The sequence below is a fragment of the Microcaecilia unicolor genome, chromosome 3, assembly GCF_901765095.1.
Source record: "Microcaecilia unicolor chromosome 3, aMicUni1.1, whole genome shotgun sequence".
Taxonomy (NCBI): domain Eukaryota; kingdom Metazoa; phylum Chordata; class Amphibia; order Gymnophiona; family Siphonopidae; genus Microcaecilia; species Microcaecilia unicolor.
In genome coordinates, this window is record NC_044033.1 from 162155301 (window position 1) to 162178341 (window position 23041).

The following is a 23041-nucleotide window of genomic DNA, read 5'->3' on the forward strand; positions in this document are numbered from 1 at the left end:
TTTTTGGGGGGGGGGGGGGGGGGGTTGACAGAAAATGAGAGGAAGAAACAAAACAGCACTATGTGGATGGGACATTATTATTCAGTTATAACCTAAAACAAAGTAGTAGAAGATACATCACTTACAGTTGCAATAGACATTTTTTTAAAGCACTAGTAGGTGGCCTACAAATGGCTTTAGAACTGCCAGACAAATTCCTGAACCATCTTTTGCTGAGCTACTATGGATTCTACAGCCAGTGGCCTGAAAACAACAGAAACCAGCTTTCTACAAAGGAAAATTATTTCTTAGCATAGTTGTGCTGCTGACTTCATCAAGGACATATGTCTACGTGTACTGGCAGTCTACCTTCTCTCCTGGGAGCATGCAGAGGAGTGAACAATGGAGGGGAGCTTGCTACAATCAAGGCTTGTGACTGATAAGTTATTCTAGCTAGACGCTCACAAGCCCTCTTTGTCATGACCGTGGGTTATCTGCTGGACAGAGAGATACCTGGTTGGTGATTGGTCCATGTGTCACCTGACCAAGAGCAGGACCAAGGATGGGGGATGGGAGAAAAAGCAGAAGGATAGGCGAAGGAAGAGAAAGATTGGTCTATAGTTCTCATAACTGGACGCTCACAAGCCGTGGGTTATCTGCTGGTTGGTGATTGGTCCATGTGTCACCTGACCAAGAGCAGGACCAAGGATGGGGGATGAGAGAGAAATCAGAAGAATAGGAGAAGGAAGAGAGGAAGATTGCTTGGTCTATATATAGTTCTCTCTCAGAGACTTTTTGCCAGAACACCAGTGAACTTTCCTTGTGATTAAAACTGACAAGGTCAGTTCAGCTGTGGTTCTGTGGCTTCTCCAAAGTGTGTAATTAGTGCACAGAGCAATGACCTTGGACTTTATTCCTGCACAGGGGTAGACTCGCAGGTACTCTGCTGGAGCCTAAAAGGAGGAATCCGATTCATCACTGGAGGTCTGGAACCTATGGACTGTAAAGGGTGAGAGAAGCAGGATTTTCCTTCCTATAGTTCAGGGGTAGCTAGCTTATGGTAGCTGACTGTAACTGATTGGTTATAACAAGACCTGTGGTCTTTAGGTTAACTTAATTGCTAAGAGTGTAATCTTCTCAGGATATATTACAGGTGTGTAATTCCTCATAATCGTCTTAGGATATTATAGTGGTGTAATCATTCATAGATATATATTCATAGATATACAGAGTAAAGCTTAGGGCCACACATGAGGTACTGATCATATTCCTTAACAAACGAGTCCAGAATACTTACTGCCTAAGTGATTTTCTGTTATCTAAGTAACTCTACATACGAGGTCATATATTCAGAAATGTCCTGATAAAAGTTATATACCCGCTCCCCTATACACTGGCCAAGTTTCCCACCATCCAAGGAGGAAACATAGTGCTTTAGCTGACATTGGGTGAACCTATTTCTCCAAGTAACACCTATATACATTGTTGCAAGTCTTCAAAAGTTATTAGCTGTCCCTCCCTTCCCAGATGATGTTCGAGCAAACCTATGCCTTCTATTCCCATAGTGCAACACAGTGTTCTCCATTCCAGGTTCAAAGGTCACAGTCTCTCTAACTGAAATTTGATCTGTTAGGGATGGGTCTCCCCCTAACTTTGTAAATATCACATTCCACATCTTCCACAGCAGGAGAAGCAATATACTACATCTAAGATGCTGAGGAAGTTTGGCCTGTTGACTATGCAAAAAAGAATAAAAGTTATATAAGGTATAATATAATTGTTCTATCTCAATTGAGGTATGCTGCAACATCCAACCGCCAACATGACGTAGCAAACATGTTTGGTTATAAAGCTTCATGTTAAGTAAACCTAAGCCCCCCCTTGACCCCCCCCAACCTCCCACCAAAAAGTGAAATTTCAGTTTAGTTTTCCTACATTCCCAGCAAAACAGAGGTTAAACGATTAAGATTCTTCAAATCTTTCTGCAATAAATGCAAGGGAAGTGTTTGTAACAGATAGAGCCATTTAGGGAATATAACTGTATATATTATATGAGTCCTATCATGAAGCATCAGGGGCAGATCTCTCCAACTGTCACTTAGGGGCCTCCATCAATTTAGAAATATTTAAGGAATATAATATGGACACCTCCATTGCCAAATTAATTCCCAAGTATTTAAAGAAACGTTCTGCCCAGCGTAAGGGAAAACGAGTTCCCCAGGAGTTCCACAACAATACAGAAGAGGAAAGAGCTTCAGATTTAGTAAGATTTAACCTGCATAATCACCACACTCCTGAAAGGTTTCCAATAATGCTGGCAGCAAATCCTGAGGATTAGTAAGATGGACCTAAAGGTCGCCGGCAAAGGCTGCCACCTTAAAACAAACTTGGCCTATTTGTAATCCCTGAGTAAGGGGTCCAAAAAGAATGCAACGAGAAGGGTGATTTTCCTCTTCCCTCCTCCTTTTGTTTTTCCAAGCAAGAGAAAGCACAATCAACAAGGAATAAGAGCTGCCATCCTGTCGTACACTGCTTATAAACACAGTCCTTATACAGAAAGTATAAGTAGAAGACATAACTCGTTGCTTCTCCCAGTATAGACACTCCATTTACCTTATTTTTTCTCCCCAACACCTTCTCTAGTTTGCACGTTCTGAGCAGATGCAAGGCTCAACTGTAAATGTTAGATGAACAGATACTTTGCCAGCTCACGTCAGTAGTGGGTCAGATCCATTCCAGAACCACTAGAGTTTTATATGCTATGCCAGCTGCCATCAAGAGGATAATGCCCTTATGATGGTATGTAAGCATTTATAGAAAATCTAGAATTTGTCAAATTAGTGCCCTGCATTCCCCATTCTACAGTCGCCTGGGGAGGCTTGCACAGATTTTACAGCAATAACAGGAGGTTTCAGCTGGCATATAAAGACATAACAGCTGAGTGAGTCTCAGAGAGCATCATAAGAAGAGTATTTGTTAAATCAGGCTGGGAGGTGGTGGAGGTGAGGGGGACAGAAGAACTACGTAATTAAAAATATTACACCTCATGGGACAAAGGAGTCCTGAGATGAAAAGCAGTACTGCAACCCTCCTGAATGCAAACATTTGAAAAACAAGAACAGAAAATATCTACTATAATAAAACTCACCCTCAACATTCTGAAGACAACGTTCTGAAGTCACTCAGTCACACCCTGAATGGTTTGTCAGTTCATGGTGGTGAAGCCACAACACTGACCATGTCTCTCTGCCCCGCCCTCGCATGACAGACCAATCAGAAAAAAACACCCTCAACATTCTGAAACACAAAGTACCATCACAAAACCGTTCCCAGGCAACGCTAGGCGACGTAACACGGACCTATCAGAGGAAACTACGTGGCAATAAGGGAGGAGCATTCACCAGCAGAACGGCTCATTATCTGTGCAGCACCACCGCTTGAACGAGAGAAGAATATTCCTGCTGTGGGTTTGTGCAAAAATAGACCGGGGGGTGGGGGGATTTTTAAATGCCTAATGCCAGTACTGAAGAGTGCCAGAGGGCCTATAGCACAGACTATATTTGGGTTCGCTTGACGTGGAGTCAGTGGAGCCGGAGAACAGCGTGGGCACCTCACCATCTGGGACGTGGGCGAACAGGACAAGCTGCGGCCCAGCTGGAAGGATTACCCGCGACCCAGCCAGCAGCAAACAGCGACCAAGGAAGGGGGAGGAGTACTCCTTCCCTGCCTAGGAATCGCTGGAGACTGGCTGCCAAACTAACGAAACAACCGCACACCGACGCACCACCTCCATCATTCAAAAGGCATCCACTCTTTCTTCAACAGAAATGCAAACTAATAATACAAAACAAACAAAGAATATCTGGTTTCTCATGCGGCTGCAGGTAACTCCCCACCCTCTTCCTCTTTCCCTTTTGCCGAAGCGGCCAAGGACGTGCCCAAACATCCCCAGCCTCAGGCAAGCTGTCTCCCACCTCGGGGATTCCCCGAGCACCTGGAAAAAGACGGCGCTGCTTCCCGCAGCGCATAAACGTTCCAGCATTCCCCTGCAGCCGGCATGAAATGGACCGAACATACCGGATCACCCCCAGACGGCCCGAGACCGTGCTCTTCTCCCTTCCGCCAACTTAAAACAACCATCCCCGTCCTCAGGCAAGCCGTCTCCCACCTCCAGAACCCCAGCCCAACGGAAAAAGACGGCGCTGCTTCCCACAGCACATTTCTCTTCCAGCGTTCCCCTACAGCAGCCCTGAAACGGCCAAAAAATACCAACAGACCAAGAACGTGCTCCTCTACCTTCCGCCCATCTAAAGCAAAACTGCTGCCTCAGCACAACACAAAAAAAAAAAAAACCCGGAAAAAACAAACCACCACTCAGCAAAGGCTGACCCCACCCCCCCCCCCTACAACCACATTTACATTTCACCAACAGAAAGACCCCCCTCCACAAACCTCCTTGACAGACAAAGCCACACACACACAATACAACAGAAACACATCCTCAAAGCCACACACCAATCCATCCCACTTTGCCAGCACAGCACATCCCCCAACCCCCCAAGCAAAAAACAAAACAAAACAAAAAAAGACACACATCAACAACCTGCACACACACCCCACCCTCACACACTCACACAAAATAACTCTGTGACACATACACACACACACACACACAAAAAGCCACATGCTAGCACCCGTTTCATTGGTTTCAGAAACGGGCCTTTTTTTACCAGTCTACACATAAGTTAAGTACGTGAGCAATCATGTGCTGCTCCGATTATCTGAGCAACTGCATTTTGTATTTAAGACCTTTCTGGTAAGATTAGCACAAATGCTTTCAGAGTTTCCAGGCTCCTTGCAAGAATCAGCCAACAGTATCACCAGTGTAGTAAAATTAATGACTCTGGTAACCACAACATCTTAAGGTTTTAATCTAAAGGGAAAGGACTTACTGCATCAGGCTACACTATGGAAAATATGAAACTGTCAGCCCAGTTCTGTACAGAAGGTGAAGATATCAAGAAGAGTGTTCACAACATGCTGCTCAGTAAGAAAACTGGAATCCGATGTGTCTCATATCCAGTCACACTCTCCATCCATCAGCCCATAGTTTCCAGAATCATTCTTATGATTATTGAAACTTTGCTCCACATATGGTATGTACCATATGGAAAGGAGAAATTAGGGCTTATCTGATAATTTTCTTTCCATTAGTTCTTCATACTATTCCAGGACATGTGGGATAGTCATGTCCATCGACCAGCAGGTAAAGATAGAGAACACAGCCCGGTTCCTCAGTATGAATAAACAAGCAGGCGAAACCAAATCTGCAGCCTATCCAGCAACTTGAACCACAACAAAACATCAAACAAAAAAGAGCCCAAAGGCGTAGCCGCTGGAAATAAGAGCATTCAGGGCAACCAAGCTCACCCAAAGAGACAGCCCTCCCTCCCACCATGGGACTTTGTACAACTCTTCACATCCCAAACATAGCTTCCAAACACAGGTGGGTGCTTGGAATAGTGTGAAGAACTAATGGAAAGAAAATTAACAGGTAAGCCCTAATTTCTCCTTCCATTACATTTCTTCCCACTATTCCAGGATATATAGGGATTGCTTTTGAACATCCCACAAGGGCAGGAACCTGGCCCTGCCGTATGCAGAAATGATGCCCCACACATGGCCTCCAACCGTGCTGCAATATCTACCTGATAGTGCTTAGTACAAATATGTAGCAATGCTCATGTCGACACCTCACAGATATCCGCCGGGGACAGTCTCCTTCAGCTACTGAGCAACAGACGCCTTAGACATAATGAGACCTAACCTCTGTTTGCCAAAGAGGACTAGAGTTTATCCAACCGTCAAAAGTCATTGCTTACCTCGAGAAAGCACATAAGCACCTGGCGAACATCCAGGAGTCTCAGGGAGGTGAACTGAGCCCTCATCTCCCCCCAATGAAAGGAAGGGAGCTCCACAGATTAACATGGAATGCAGACACCACTTTAGGTAGGAAGGACACCATCCAAAGCAAAACTCTTGCCTCCCAAAAAAATGGAGGAAAGAATCCTGACAAGAGTAATAGCCGTCTTCAGTGTGAGATCTTTCAAAGTCGCCTTCTGGTACAAACTGCCACTTTTTCTTAGGCAATAAATGGACTTTCTGAAGTTTAAAAAGCTTTTGAAGCAGCGTTTAATGCTATGCTTCTAGTGACCCGCTACGAGCAAGTTCACCACGAAAGGTCTTTTTCAAGACCATTTCTGTATACAGCCAATCACACGGACCAAATTGCGTTTCTGGCAATTAAGATTCATATATGTCATGCCATTGAGGCAGACTCCTGATGCAGGCCAGGATTTGTATTTCCGTGGTCAAAACATCCCACTTTTACCTGTACTTGTGTTTTCCCGTGGGGCGTTCGAGTTCTCCGCTTGATCGCAGATTTTTCTGAAAGCGGACACATATGTGCCTGCACCCAGGAGCATCTGGATCTGGTGCTCCAATTTTGTGTGCCAGGCCTTCCTAAGAAAGATTATTGTTATCTGTGTATCAAACAGAATGCCCAGCTATTTCAGTCTCTGCAACAGAACCATCTCTTTTCGAAACTGATCACCCAACCCAAGGCCTGGAGGAGCTAAATGACTGTCAAGGTCACCGACACACACTGTCCTGATATGAAGAAGCTCAGTTTAGCCAGTCGTCCAAGTACAGGTGAACCCGGATCCCCCATCGTCGCAGAAAGGCTGCCAACACAACCATGCCCTTGGAAAACATCCTCGGAGCCGTGGCCAGCCCAAAGGGCATGGCCCTGCCTGAACTGAAAGTGCTGGCCCAACACCGCAAACTGTAGGACCTGCTGATGTGGTGCCCAGATGGGGATATGAAGGTACACCTCCTTGAAGTCGAGAGTGGTGAGAAACTCCCCTACCTGAACCGATATCACTCACCGAAGAATTTCCATCCGAAAGTGAGAAACCCAAAGACACCTAAGGAGGCCCTTGAGATCCAAAATCAGCCGCACAGTGGTCTCCTCCTTTGGTACCACAAAGTTTGTATCTGCCTTGCCCACACTCGGAGGGACGGGCACAATGGCCCAAAGTGCCAACAAGGAGTCGACTGTACCTTGGATCTGTGCTACCTTTGCGGCCCCTCAACATGGGGACTGTAAGAAGAAAAGAGTGATTGGGTGGGAGAATTCAACTATTTATTAAAAATTTATATTCTGCCCCAGGGCAGATTACAAGCAAACATACAAAATCATTACATAAAAATTTCAACACACAATATCATTACAACATTGGCCCAGTCTTCATCTCCCACCTTACTCCCCTCTCCATTGCCTTTTTCTACCTACTCATCTCGTCTATTATTCTGGTATAATTAACTTTTACCCTCTCTAACAATATTATGTATTCCTTTTACTATGTAAGCCGCGTTGAACCTGCTTTGAGTGGGAAAGCGCAGGATACAAATGTAATAATAAATATAAATAAATTACAGAAAAACTTTGACAATACAATTGCCAACAAATTATCAGTGAACACATTCAATTCAGTCACCATCCATGCATTTCCCACAGAGAGCAGTCACTGCTCCAGAAGCACTAAGCTGCATGCTCTAACAAACGCTGCTTCAAAAGCTTTTTAAACTTCAGAAAGTCCATTTATTGCCTAAGAGAAAGTGGCAGTTTGTACCACTCAATTGGACTGGCCAGCAGAATGTCTAGTGTCCACTGATCTATAGTGATAGTGGCCCACATGTCCTGAAATGCTTAAAGACGCCCTCCTACTGGAAAGGTGAACCAGCCTAGCATCATTATGATTGCCTGGGGGCGATAGACGCCTGCCCTGTTGGGGCAGCAGACTTTTTGTCTACACAAAAGGAAGATTGATGAGACTGAAAGCACAACCTCTAGCCAAAGGATTACCAGCAAGGCCTTCATTTCTTGCAGTCCCAAAATCTAGCCCGCCCAGATCCCGAACAGTGGGCAAAGGTTCTAGACCTGTCCTCAAGAAAATGCTGCGGCTATGTCTCACCCAGCTCCTTAACCAAGTTGCTTAGGTTCTCCCCTATACAGCAACTTGCCCCGAAAAGGCAACTTTACCAGGCGGGCATTTGAAGTCACATCAGCTGCCAAAGAACTCAGCCAGAGCTAACATCTCATGGTGACCACCAATAACATACGCTTGACTGAGGCCCGCAACATATAATACACAGCATCCACCAAATAAGCCAAACCCAATTCCAACTGAGTGGCATGAGGAATGTTCCATGAGCCAGCCTGCTTATGCCACTGCAAATAGGCCCTCACTACTAATGGACACCTGGAGCACTTGGGCAGCCATCTCAAAGATTTGCTTCAAAGCCTGCTCGAACTTCCTGTCCTGCAGATCTTTCAGGGCAATGCCCCCCTCAACCGTCAAGGTAGTTTTCTTGGTGACCACCATCACCAACGAATCCACCTTAGGAAGGCCGAACTTCTCCTCCTCGGACACCAAGGGATAGGAGGCTCCACCTTAAGGCTCATGTCTGGCACATTCCACTCACAGTAATCAAGTCCTGAATGTCCGGATACATGGGGAACGTCTTGGACAGACCCTAAGGCCCTAAATAAGATCCGAGGACTGACCACCTGCCGGTGCAACTGAGGGTTCCTCAAGAGAGTGCTGCCAGAGCTTCCGAGATCATGGAGCCTAATTCCTCCCTGTGAAACAACCAGAGCAATAGTTCACCCTCCTCCAAAGGTTCCCTTAGAGATGGCCCTTCTGAACATAAAAGAGGCATCTGATGCCAATGCAGGGAGTATCTGAGACAAACTATTTGAAGAACCCACAGTTCTGAGATTACAAGGGGCCACCTGTGTTTGTAAAAATTCAGCCCCCCCCCCCCCCAACCGGTAAACCATCTGGCACGATTACTTGAGTGTGGCTAAGCTCTCCTGTAGCCAGTCAAAAGCTTGTCCCTTGCCTCAACTGGGGCACTGACTGGGACTTCTGAGGGCGGGACTGGTGAGACTGAGCATGTAAAAAAAAAAAAAAAAAAGTAACCTGAAAAGAAAATCCTAACTCAATACATGTGGGAAAACCTGCCATACGATAGATGTGCTAAATTTCTATTATTTAAACAGCACAAATCCTCTTTATGAATATGCAGCACTACGATTATTATACTGGGCCCTAGAACACAATACACGTACCACTGGTAAAACAGAACAAGTGGGACTGCTATAGAGTTCTACACAGAAACTATATGCAAACAGAATACCTCAACTCAGTCACATGCAAAACACAGACTAACCCTCACCAAATACAGAACAAAGGATCACAAATTACAAACAAAAAACTGAACTGGGAACCCCTAGTCAAACTCAGCATGTACCACAACACTGGGAAAAAAAACAACAGATATGCATTTCCTTTTGTACTAAACAAAATACAGAGAGAGTCACAATGTATGTCTCCTAAAGATAACATATTCCAGTTAAATTCAAAATAAAACCACTTTTTCTACCTTTGTAATCGAGGCATTTTATTTTTCGAGACGTTGGTCCCAGTTTCTCTCTTTTGCTAACTCTTTCCAGTGGCTGCTGTCCGCTTGTCCCCCCCCCCTCCTTCCTCTTCTTGTATTCTTCTGTCACATATGTTCTCACATATTAATTCCTCTTTTAGCTTTCCTCCTTTACTACCTTTTCTCTCCAAATTTCACCCGCTCTCACTCTTCAATTCTCCACCTCCTTTTTACTTTTCACTTACCTATCATCAACTTTCCATCTCCTCCCTCTTAGTCCCTAGTTCTGCCATTTAGAAACATAGAAACATGATGGCAGATAAAGGCCATATGATCCATCCAGTCTGCCCATCCTCTGTAACCCCTAATTCTTCCTGTTCCTAAGCGATCCCACATGCTTATCCCATGCCTTTTTAAACTCTGGAACAGCCCTCGACTCCACCACCTCCACCGGGAGGCCATTACACGCCTCCACCACCCTTTCTGTGAAATACTTCCTCAGGTTGCTCCTAAGCCTATTCCCTCTCAACTTTGTCGTATGCTCCCTCATTCCAGAGCTCTCCTTCATTTGAAAAAGGCTCTCTTCCTGTACATAAATGCCCTTGAGATATTTAAACGTTTCTATCATGTCTCCTCTCTCCCTCCTCTCTTCCAGTATATACATGTTGATTTCTACTTGTCTTGCTCTTTCTCCAGCCCCCTTTTCCCTTCTACCACCCACTTCCCATTACCAAATTTCACCATCTTCCTCTCACCTTTTCGACAGCCCCCCCCCCCCCCCCCCCAACATGGCTTCTTCTACCTGGTTCCATCATGTCCAGCATTTCCCCTCCCTCTCTCCACCTTTGTAGCCCAGCATCTCCTTTTTCTTCTCTCCATCCTCCATCCTTGTAGCCTAACAACTTCCCTCTCTCCTCAATTGTCCCCACATTTGCAACCTAGCCATCTCCTTGCTTCTTCCCTCCTGCAATGCAGCTTTCTCTCCATATTAAGGATCTCCCCCTTTCTATCCCCCTTCCCCACAGTCAGCATGCATCTCCCCCCTCTCTCGCCACTTCTCTACATAATCAGTATTTCCCCTACTTCATGTCCAGAATCCTCATCTCATCTCTTCCCTTCATCTCCATTTTCCTTTTTCTTCCTGGACCCTCCAGCATCAAGTCTCCCTCTCTTGTCCCAGTTTTATCCTCCCCACCCCCATGGTCCAACATCTCTGTCTCTCTCTCTCCCTCACCTCCGCCAGGTCCAGTTTCTCCCTCACTCCTCCTCCTCCCTGCCAATGATCCAGCTTCCCCCCCCCCCCTCAGTTCCCTCTGCCTACTTCCCCTGCCCAATGTATTTCATTATTAACTTCAGTTCTCATTCTAAGGTCACTCATGCAGCTAGCCATGGCCCAGACAAAGTCTTTCCTCCGCTGTACCCTGTCTATGCAAAGCACGAAGTTGCTCTGGCAGGGCTGAGCCAGACACAAGATGTATATGTTGATCACTGTTCACTGCTGGCTGAAGTGAAGGCAAGATTAAAGAGGGCTGGCAGCGCAGACCCAGCTAAGACTGAAAACAGGGGTGCTAGTTATGATCATGGGGAGATGCTGGATTGTCAGTGGGGTGGCAGAGACTGGAGGGGAGAGAAAGATGCCGGACCGCAGGCGGGGAAAAATGGAAGAGAGGGGGAAGCAGGGAGTGTAAGATAAAAACCCACACTTTCGAAGAACCAGTTTTAGGGTCTGTGGCAGCAGGCCTGGCCACTGAAAAACTGGACAGCCAGATGAACATTGGTCAGTTGGCAACTAACAGAGATCCTATTCTTGTCTGTCAGTCACTTCTATTTTATAAACTATCATTTTGCACTCAATCTATTTGGCCCAAATGACCAGAGACCTAACAGAACAGCAGCCTTCCTGGAGTCCAATAATAATCCTTAGATTAGTTTTTACCAAACTACTCTCTGAAAGCTGGTTACTCAAATCAAAGCATCATCATTCTATTTTTATTTTGTACATATTGCTGACTCTTAATAGTCGGTATGCTGAGACTTCCTGTAGATTTGTTGAGTGCTGCCAAAGCATGCCATCAGGTTGTCTGAGGTTAGTGAAGCTGTGGTGTTTGTTGTTCTGGGATTTTTTATTTTAACACACTGTGGCATGTCTAGCAAATCTGTCTGATTACTATGGAGGTTAAAACTATGCTTCATTACTATGGATAAAGGGTTTGTTTGTTTTGTTTTTTTGTCCCTTAGTCTGTTCCTAGAATGATGAAGCACTAACTTCAGAAAAGCTGATAGCATGTTTTGGCAGCCCTCAATAAATCTACAGGAAGTCTCAACATACCGACTATTAATAGAGCCAGCAATATAAACAAAATAAAAACAGAATGATATTAATGTTTATCGGCACAGCCAGAACAGCTTAAATAAGGTACTGTTCACTTACACGCTCAAGCATGAGCACAACATTCAACCTTAAAACAACGTACACAAGCAGAATTTAACTGATTATAAACTAGGCACAGCAAATTCACCTGCTATAATCAGAGCACTCAAACCTAAGACACCAAAGGAAAGAAAAATAAAAGCAAAGAACGATTTATTATTTTTAGACTGTACTGAAGTTTTGTCCTGCAGCTATGTAGTTATGGATAAAAATGCCTTACCTGCAGCCACAGCTTGTTATTTACTGCATCCCTCCCTGTAGCGATACACTGAAATGTCGCATTTTGCCCAGCATTGACCTCCACGTCTCCCAGCCTCAGAAAATGCGGAGATTTATCTATCAAAATGGAAAAACTAATATTACAAGCAATGCCCACTAAAAAAAAATCATTTTCTCTCAAAGGATTAAAAAAAAAACAACATGACAATCAGCTACTAGAACAGTATCTTAACAGAAGAGAAAAAAAAAAGTTTTGTTCCATCTTAGGTCAAAAAAAGCCACCACTGTGCTCCCAACCTCCTCACACCACACAGCCACCATTTTATATTCTCCTCCCAAATGGCAAAACTTCAGGAATACACAAGATGTAAAATACATTTATAAATCAAAGTATAAAAAAAAAACCCAAATATTACATATACAACCACAGTATGAACACTGTTCAGTTACCTAGCTGATGAATTTACTATGCATCGATTGATACAAGTTAATCAAAAAGAAAAAAAAAACAGGAGTTGATAATCAGCCCATGGGGCATGAATGGATTCCAGCAATGAACATCTAAGTATGTGCACTGACCTCACACTGGCCGATATTCAGACCAACCCCCAGTTTTAACTCGGTGCATAAAGTTAGGACAGACTTTTTGCTGTCTTCACCTTATGCGCTTTACTTGGCCAGTTAGTGGACCAAATATCACCGCTAAGAATCTAAGATGTGGCTCTGCCCAAACTCCACTCCTGGTCCATCCCCAACATAGTTAAGGAATGGCAGGTTAGCAGTGATATTCAACAGCACCACCCAGATAAGCTTAGTGGGTCAGCTTAGCAGGGTTAACCAGGCAGAAGCTTCTCCTTCTCATTAAACACCTTTGAACATTGGGCCCCCACATATCATTTATGCCATTTTTGTAAGATTCTGATAGCATGATCTAAACTTCTCTCAAGTGAGACAAGAATAGCAGTGTTTTCTTGTCCACAAGACACAGTATATTAATGCTTGTACTTGCTAATACCACCTTTCAACAAGGAAAACAAAGTAGCTTTCCTTCATTCCACTGGGCTTTCACTTATCTAAACTGGCATGTATAAGGCTACAATGCATTGAGCCTGCAAATAGGTGGGGGAATGTGGGATACAAATGCAATACCCCACCCGGGTAATTGCTTCACTTGCAATTACCATGAACCGCACACCACCACCTCCTTCCTACACACATTTTAACCAGTCCCCCACCACCCCACCAGGACAAGAGTATTAGGCGCCCCAAACTTCACACTGCCCCTCCCACAAACATCCCATTTAAACTTTCTGGGGCAGATGCAGAAAAAATTGCTATGAGATGTACATGCATGTTAATGGGTGCAGAATCCAGGAAAGCGGTTCAGCATAGGAGTTAATTCACATGGGACCCATAAGAACACGGCATATTAAAATGCATGGCAATTAGGCCATTATGTATTCAGCCACAATGCACAGAAGCAAACAGGGGATTTTATGCAGGCGCAATACAAGAATTTCACTGCCAGGTCTGAGGCAGCACAGAAAGGTTATCAAAAGGATTTAATACCAGTTTGAGGCTTACTGCCAGTTTTTGTTTTTTTTGGAGGGGGGGGTTGTGACCATAGCAAGTGTCTGCAACATTATGTCACTAATCTCACAGCAGAAGCCACACACTCAGCCATTATGTGTGGCTCTACCGCATGGCTTTCTGTGTCAACCTCTAAGGCCCCCTAGGCTCTTCCCCCTGATATTTAGATAATTAAATAAATACATCTTGTTTCAATTAACCACCACCCCTCCTGGAACAATTCAGTAAAAAAGGACATCATTATTGAAGGCTCAATATCCAGCAGCTAGTCAACCAAGTACATTTGAACCACTAAGCAGAAGTGTAGCTAGGTTGAGGGCGCAGTGGGAGCAGAGAGCGGACTGCTGACGGCGCAAGCACGTATTTTAAACGCAACAGATTGTGTGAAAAATAGGCATTGGCACCATCAGAAGTCCATTTGGGGGAGCAGCCGCTCCCCTGGCGACCCGCCTAGCTATGCCTCTGCCACTAAGCTCTCTGTTTGAGGTTATATCTGTTATTTGGTGCAAACACATACACAGATAAATTATTCAGCCAACTCTGCATCTCACCATTCTCTGTGTAACAAAGCCCCATCCCTGAATACCCATGTCTACACCTCCTCCCCCATTCTAAGCTGATAGCTTTAGTTTACAGTGACTTAAATGGTGACATGGTATGTGAATACATGTCCAAGATCTCTGCACTACTGACTGCATTTTTCCAAATAATCAGGTATCGTATTTTTGAATATTAAACTTTGTCTGTGGGTGAGGGTGGAGGTGCCATGTGTGAGCAATTTACCTTGGTAAAAGGGCTCTTATCTGGGTAAATGGACTATCTGAAAACTGCCTACCCTCCCCGCAGATAACAGTACACACTGCTGGCATGGAGTTTCTGTGACTCTCAGGACCCATAGATTTCCTTTTACTGCAGCTGCCTTTTGTCACCCCACAGAAGTGTCCACCCCAGGTGAGAGAAAAAGTCTGCTTAACACAGGGGCGTAGCCAGACAACAGATTTTGGGCAGGCCTAGGCAAGAAGTGGGTGGGCACCAAGTGTTCTCCCCCCCCCCCCCCCCCCCCCCCACCCAGCACCAAAAAAAATATCTCAGCTGGTGGGAAAACACTTCCTTCCACCTTGGCAGTCTGCAGCAGGCATGCGCTGAAAAATGAGCATGATCAGGTGCCAGTATTGTGGAGAGTAGCGTTTTCGTTACCATCAGGGGGAAGTCTTCAGGCTGCCGAGCTTAGGATCCTCACCAGCTACCGCTAAACGTGTGCTACTGTTGGGTGGGCCTGAGCCCTAAATGGGTGGGCCCTGGCCCACCCAGGCCCACCTGTGGCTACGCCACTGGCATAACAGTTAAGCTGGCCCAACCTCCTCCAGTCTAATCTAGTCCTATTTTTAGTCCAGAACTCAGACTGTGGCTTTAAAGTTTTATGGCAGTATCTGTAAACCACCTAAGGGAACAGAAGCCGTTATAAATGCATGATTAACCTTGGGCTGCATGCATTTGAGATTTAGACACTAAGGAGGCAATTCTATAACTGGGCGCCTCCATTTAGGCACCCTGAGGAGGAGTTTATTCTCACAGTACCCGAGCGCCCGGGTTTTATTATAGAATACTACTGTAACCTAGGTATTAGGGAACCTAATCTTTCTAGACATATAAATGCAGCAGTATTCCATAAGTTAAGTGTGTAAGTGGAAGCCCCGCCCAGGTATACACCCTGTGCATTTACAAACAATAGAGTTACCCTTGAAAGTGAAAGCACTCTAGACATTTATGCACACAAGAACCACGTAAATGTGGGTGCCTAGATTATAAACACATCCTTCACAAGGACACTTTTCAAAGCTATTTGGGGTGAGGGGGAGGGTGGAAAGATATGCACTATAAAAGCTGACTGTCTGAAAACCACAAATTGTGTGCTTCACGGAGCAGGGACCATCTTCTGTCTGCCTAGGGTTGTAGCCTGTACTTCTAAGCTGCATTAACAATCTAGTTAAGACAGGCATGAGGGGGAAAAAAAGAAATGAGGTTTTAAATAAGTCAAGGGAAGCCATGATTTTAAAAATACCCAGTTTAGCTTTCCCTAACTATAGTCTACATAGGGGTTCTCAACACTCCGGACACACTCAACCAGTCAGGTTTTCAGAATAGAAACAATGAAGATAAATTTGCATGCACTACCTCCTTTGTATGCTATTTCTCTTACATTCCCTCCCCTGTAACCTATCACCAAGACAAGGTACATAATTCAGAGAGACTGTCCAAAATTGTCTATGAAAGTTATGATTTTATACCACTTTGATACACTTACATCCACTCACTGGAAAGAGCATGCCAGGGCACATCACCTTTTCAGTACTCACCTTGCAACACTCGGCCAAAAAAACAAAAACAAAATAGGTTATGTGTAATTATTCACTCTGTTTCACTGCTGTTTTTATTACTACATTTATGCTAAGTAGGAAATTGCTACTAAAAATTGGCACTTTACATCTCTGGTGGTTGAACTCCATGAGAAGGGAAAAGAACAGGAATTCTCTTGTTAGTTTCACAAACTGCGGAACATGACTTCATCATAGGGATCACAAAAAGTGTCATTTCAAAAACAATCACAAGGAGTGGGGACAGATCAGAGGGTCCAGTGCAGGCCGGAGACAGCCTATAAATAAGGCTGCTACTGGCACCGCAGCACGGAAGACTTCTGAAAAGGTACAGTACCTGTACTGTACACTGGGGGGGGGGGGTGAGGGCACACCACGGGCAGAGCCGGGAGCGGAGGGAGATATGCCGGACAGTGGTTGGTTGGAGGGAGGGAGGGAGAAGGTGTAGTCTGGATTCTTGGGTGGTCCAGACACCATAATTTTTAGGGGTGTGGATTCTTGGGAGGTCTGGATATCTGGCATCCAGATTTTTGGACTTCTGCTGTATAGGGGGGAAAAAAAAGTCATACCTATGGATGAATTTGACAGCATTTCTCAGCGTTTCACTTTTGTATAACACAACACAGTGTAGGAAGGCATTAACATTCTATTAGTGAAGGTGTGCATATCCGGAGAAAGTCACCAACTAGGTTCTGGTGAATCATAGTAGGATAAATTTATTTTGTTTGTTAAGATTTGGTTCACACTTTTTTTCAGTTGTAGCCCAAGTGAGTTAAATTTAGATACAATAAGTATTTTTCTGTCCCTGGAGAGCTCACAATTTAAGTACCTGAAGCAATGAAAAATTCAGTGACTTGTCCAAGGTCACAAGGAGCAGCAGAAGGATTTGGACTGGGCTTTCCTGGTTCTCAGTCCACTGCTCTAACCATTAGGCTATTCCTCCACTTCATGGCTGCTCACATGAATCTGACTAGTCCACTTGAACAAAAAAAAAAACTTAGCATGCTGCCAGACAGGACTGAATCACTGCATAAGTGCTTTTCAGATGTGTTGAAAGGCGCTATAAATAACTGCAGACATGTTCACATCCTCATTAAGATACCACTACAGAACAGCCCTGATTGCAATAAACTAACAAACTTAAAATATCAATCATAATGCATCTTAATTAAGGGGGTAAGCCGTTTTACACTCCTGATTGGAGAGACATTGAAGAATTCTTGCACTTTACTGATACAGGCAACTGCTGCTTAGACAAGACTCATTCATATTACAGTTAAGAAAACTGTTAGAAAGGTAATATAAAATTATCAACATACTATGGGGTCCTTTTACTTAAGTGTTGTAGGTATCTGCAGGGTAACAGCCGAAGTTATCACAGGGTAAGCGCAAAGGCAGTGTGGTAACTGTTGGGAGTGTGCCCTGCATTCCACCCTGCTGTTTCTCCACAGACAAGTCCCTACCACATGTTAATGTTAAAAACAATTAGCACAGATGCACCTAAATGCACAGACAGCAACTGCACACTTGACAGTATGTGCGACTTACAATGCACCAACTGCAGAATATACTCTTGCCCAATCTCTCCCATGTCCCACCCAGTCCCACGCTAAATAGTTTAAAGGGAAAACACTGGCTATTTTAGCAGAACGTAGCTGTTGGCGTACTTTAAACATATTCCTATATATAAGTGCATAATTGGTAGTCATGAGTACTACTACTACTACTTATTTCTAAAGCGCTACTAGACATATGCAGCGCTGTACACTTGAACATGAAGAGACAGTCTCTGCTCGACAGAGCTTACAATCTAATTAGGACAGACAGACAGAACAAACAAGAGATAAGGGAATATTAAAGTGAGGATGATAAAATAAGGGTTCTGAACAAAGTGAATAAGGGTTAGGAGTTAAAAGCAGCAGGGGCGTAGCCAGACAGCAGATTTTGGGTGGACCTAGTCAAGAAGTGGGTGGGCACCAAGTGTTCTCCTCCTCCCCCCCCCCCCCCCCCCCCCCCCCCAATGCGATGAGGCCAGTATCAGCAGTTTAGGAAGCTTAGACTGCTGAAGTGGAAAGCAGTGCTCTCAGTACCATCAAGGGGAGGTCTTCAGCTGGCGAAGCTTGGGATCCCCATTAGATAGCACTAAATATGTGCTGCTGTTGGGTGGGCCTGAGCCCTAAATGGATGGGCCCCGGCCCACCCAGGCCCATCTGTGGCTACGCCACTGAAAAGCAGCATCAAAAAGGTGGGCTTTTAGCTTAGATTTGAAGATGGCCAGAGATGGAGCTTGACGTACCGGCTGAGGAAGTCTATTCTAGGCATATGGTGCAGCAAGATAAAAGGAACGGAGACTGGAGTTAGCAGTGGAGGAGAAGGGTGCAGATAAGAGAGATTTACCCAGTGAACGGAGTTCCTGAGGAGGAATGTAGGGAGAGATGAGAGTGGAGAGGTACTGAGGAGCTGCAGAGTGAATGCACTTATAGGTCAATAAGAGGAGTTTGAACTGTATGCGGAAACGGATAGGAAGCCAGTGAAGTGACTTAAGGAGAGGGCTAATATGAGCCTAACGACACTGGCGGAATATTAGTCGTGCAGCAGAATTTTGAACAGATTGAAGAGGAGAGAGATGCCTAAGTGAGAGACCTGTAAGAAGCAAGTTGCAATAGTCTAAGTGAGAGGTGATAAGAGTGTGGATGAGGGTTCTGGTAGTGTGCTCAGAAAGGAAAGGGTGAATTTTGCTGATATTATAGAGAAAGAAGAGACAGGTTTTAGCAGCCTGTTGAATACATGCAGAGAAGGAGAGGGAGGAGTCAAAGATGACCCCAAGGTTACGAGCTGATGAGACAGGAAGGATGAGAGTGTTATCCACAGAAATAGAGAATGGGGGAGGAGGAGAGATTGGTTTAGGGGGAAAGATGAGAAGCTCAGTCTTGGTCATGTTTAGTTTCAAGATGGCGCTGAGACATCCAAGCAGCAATGTCAGACAGGCAGGCTAATACTTTGGCCTGGATTTCTGCTGAGATTTCTGGTGTGGAGAGGTAGATCTGGGAGTCATCAGCATAAAGATGATACTGAAAACCATGGGATGAGATCAGAGTACCAAGGGAAGAAGTATAGATGGAGAAAAGAAGAGGTCCCAGGACAGATCCCTGAAGTACACCAGCTGACAGTGGGATAGAAGTAGAGGAGGATCCACAAGAGTATACGCTAAAGGTACGCTGGGAGAGATAAGAAGAAAACCAGGAAAGAACGGAGCACTGAAATCCAAGTGAGGACAGCGTATCAGGGAGTAGGCTGTGATCAACAGTGTCAAAAGCAGCAGATAGATCGAGAAGGATGAGTATAGAATAGAGACCTTTGGATCTGGCCAGGAACAGATCATTGGAGACTTTAGCAAGCACTGTTTCAGTTGAATGAAGGAGGTAAAAGCCAGATTGAAGTGGATCAAGAATAGCTTGAGATGAAAGAAAATCAAGGCAACGGCGGTGAACAGCACGTTCAAGTATCTTGGATAGGAAAGGGAGGAGGGAGATAGGGCGATAGTTGGAAGGACAGGTAAGGTCCAATGAAGGATTTTTAAGGAGTGGTGTGACTACGGCATGTTTGAAGGCATCAGGAACAGTCGCAGTTTGAACCAAGAGAATTTGTCAACTGGATGTAATAGTCCTGTTTGGCAAGTAAAAGACCAGACTGGAAGGAGGTCAGCAAGAATTTGAAATGTATGAAGTCAGCATGGGCACGGGATTTCAGCCAAAGGCGTTCGGCAGAGTGGGCACAGGAATGTAGGGAGTGGATTCTAGAGGTCAGCCAAGGCTGGGGTTTGGTACGTTTTACAGAACGGGGAATGGGAGGAGCAAGAGTATCCAGAGCAAAGGAGAGAATAGTATTATAGGAAGAGACAGCCTCATTGACAGACTTGGATAACATAATGGTGGAGAAGAGATTAGAAACAGAGGACAGAGTAGAAGGGTTAATAGCCTGAAGATTCCTAAATGTATTGGTTAAGATTGGACGGGACTGGGGAGGAGGGTGTTTAAGTGTGAAAGTTATCAGATGATGGTCAGAGAGGGGAAGAGTTGAGGCACAGAAACTGGAGAGTGAGCATTTTGAGGAGAGGATAAGATCAAGACAGTGGCCATTCTGGTGAGTGGGGGCAGTGGAGCACAGTTGAAGATTGAAAGAGGATGATAAAGCAAGAAACTGCGAAGCATAAGAGTCAGAGGGATCATTAGCATGAATGTTAAAATCCCCAAGAATGAAGGAAGGAGATGAAGGTTCAAAAAAGAAGGAAAGCCAAGCATCAAAGTCAGTGAGAAAGGAAGAATGGGACTTATCAGGTTGTCGATAAATGACTGCTACTCGGAGAGGCAGCAAATAGACGGATGGCGTGGACTTCGAAGGAAGAAAAACAGTGAGACTGAGGTAGAAGAAGAGGTTGAAATCTACAAGAGAGTGAAAGTAGTAACCCGACACCACCTCCGCGGCCAACCGGGCGAGGAGTATGGGAGAAAAGATAACCTCCATGGCATAGGGTTGCGACTGAAGCAGAGTCTTCAGGGTAAAGCCAAGTTTCAGTTAGGCAAGCAGATGGAGAGTACGAGAGATAAAGAGGTCATGGATGTAGGAAAGTTTGTTACAGACAGAGCGGGCATTCCACAGAGCACAAGAGAAAGGCAGGGAAGGAGTGGGGAGGAGAGGAACAGAAATTAGATTGGAGATATCACGGTGTGACCTGTACAAATAGGATGAGAGCTGATGTGGAGGACCAGGATTGGGATTAATGTCCCCAGCGGAGAGCAGGAGAAGGAGTAAGAGAGTACGGAGAAGAGTAGGAGAGGTACGACGACAGCGACGAAGGCGAGATGTGCTCAGATAGAAAGGAGATGGATGAATGGAAGGAAGGAGACGTTCAAATTTGACAGCTGAGAAAAAGGAGGAGGAAAAAAAGAGATGGTGAGATGATGAATACAGAGGGTGAACAATGTGTTCCTACAGTGTACAGTGGTTTAAGATGGAGAAACAAATTAGGAAGGGACAGTACCAAGAAGAAAAAGTGTACTGGAGCCATAAGCAGTAATAAGGAGAAAATAAATATAAAGAGAAAAATGCCCCTTGCACCGTCAGGCGCACAGCACCTAGAGCAGAGGCCCTGAGTGGATTGGAGTGGACCTGGGAGTCACCCCGGAGAAGGCAGGATATGCAGATGAGCTGCAAGTCCTCCACAGCACCAGAAAGGTAGCCGGTGGTAGAGCTGGGCACCTCTCAGCTGAGGAAAGGCTTACCAGGGGTTAGGCCGAAGCCAGCATTCCTCCCCCTGAGGGTCGCCTGATCATCATGAGATATTGAATTGGCTGGAAGAAGTTGTCTTATACCTAAAGAAGTGGCAGGATGCTCAAAATTTGTTAATGGGTTCCTTTCAACTGTTATAAAGATAGGACTTCCAGTTATCTGCCATGGCTGCTAAACGCATCTGAGCAAACATCACAAGTGTGCCCCATAGGAGTGTGCTGACCTTGCCACTACCCCCCCCCCCCCCCCCCCAACTCGCTTACCGGTTTGTGATCCAATCTTGCAGTCCAGAGGTATTCTAAAACGTGCTTGAGTCAATGCTGAAACAGCTTAAACCATGGGTGGGTCCCTCCATTAAGGATATGTACACCATAAAACCTTCTTTAGCAGGCAAATGATGACAGTTAAGCCAGCGGTCGGAGACCTACGACCAAAAAACCTTTGGGGAGTCCTCATAAAAGTTCTGGTGAGTAGTGTGGAGTAGGACTAGGCCTTTGCATAGATTTTATGGGAATTTCGAGAGGGAAAGGGAAATGGGACTTGATATACCGTCTTTCTGTGGTATTTTGCAACTACATTCAAAGCAGTTTACATTTATGCAGGTACTTATTTTGTACCTGGGGCAATGGAGGGTTAAGTGACTTGCCCAGAGTCACAAAGAGCTGCAGTGGGAATCAAACCCAGTTCCCAGGATCAAAGTCCGCTGCACTAACCACTAGGCTACTCCTCCACAGGGGCTAAATTGTAAATCACAGTTCTAGTTATTGAATGCTTGGAAAACAGGCTTGAGGGCTACTTGACATACTTGGGAATGGTGGAAGTGAATGAGGAGGAATGGGCTACAGAAAAAAAAAAGTCATGATTATCTCAGAGGCTGGAAGAACTACAGGATCGAATTGAAGATCAAGAGAATGGGAGCTGGCGGTCTAGTTTCAGAACTGCAGGGCTGCTGGAGGGTTGAGGGGACTGCCCTAGTCGCATACAAAGACTGTTGCAGACCTACCTTCCCTCAACAATAGCATTCCCTCCATACAAAATCATGAAGGCCCATAGAAAGCTTACACACCTAAACCAGCCTCTTTGATGCCTCCAAGAGCTATGGTGGTCAAGCTTCTGCATTTCCAAGAAATGGAACAAATGTTGTGGCAGGCAGGATGCGACAAGATGTGATATTAAACTGCAAATTTTCCCAGACCTGAGTCTTTCCACTGTGCGGAAGTGGAAAGAATGTGACTATACAAGAAGTTATTTTTGGCGAAAGGGCTCCAGGCGGGATTTTGGTTTTCAGCACTGCTGGTAGTTAACTATGGAGACAAGAGACACTATCAACTCTCCAGATAAAGCCAAGGCTTTCCCTCCAGTCACTCTCTGCAAGCACACATCCCATGACTGCTGCTGAGGGTACAGGGACCTTAAAGCCAAAGCTGGGTATGGGGAAAGGGCAGTTATCAGCGGCTGTGCTGCGCATGAAAAAAACCTGCTAAATCAAAGCGATGATCTGAACTGGTGAAAAATGATCACTCGGAGACAGGGGTTGGAGTTCCAAATTCGAATGTCAGAACAGTCAAAGTGGCTCCCTCTCAAGTTTCTGCTTCCTCCAGCGAGAGTAAGTCCTCAGAGGAAGAAGAATAGTCTGTAGTGGTTCCTCTGG

General features: G+C 45.1%; 1 protein-coding gene across 1 annotated transcript in view; it reads right to left on the reverse strand.

Annotated features, from left to right (window-relative positions):
- Positions 1-23041, reverse strand: part of PTPRK (protein tyrosine phosphatase receptor type K) — a 919308-nt gene that overhangs the window by 522139 nt on the left and 374128 nt on the right. The window contains 1 exon segment of the mRNA XM_030196529.1: positions 12138-12253. Within this exon segment, the coding sequence (XP_030052389.1) occupies positions 12138-12253 (116 nt within the window).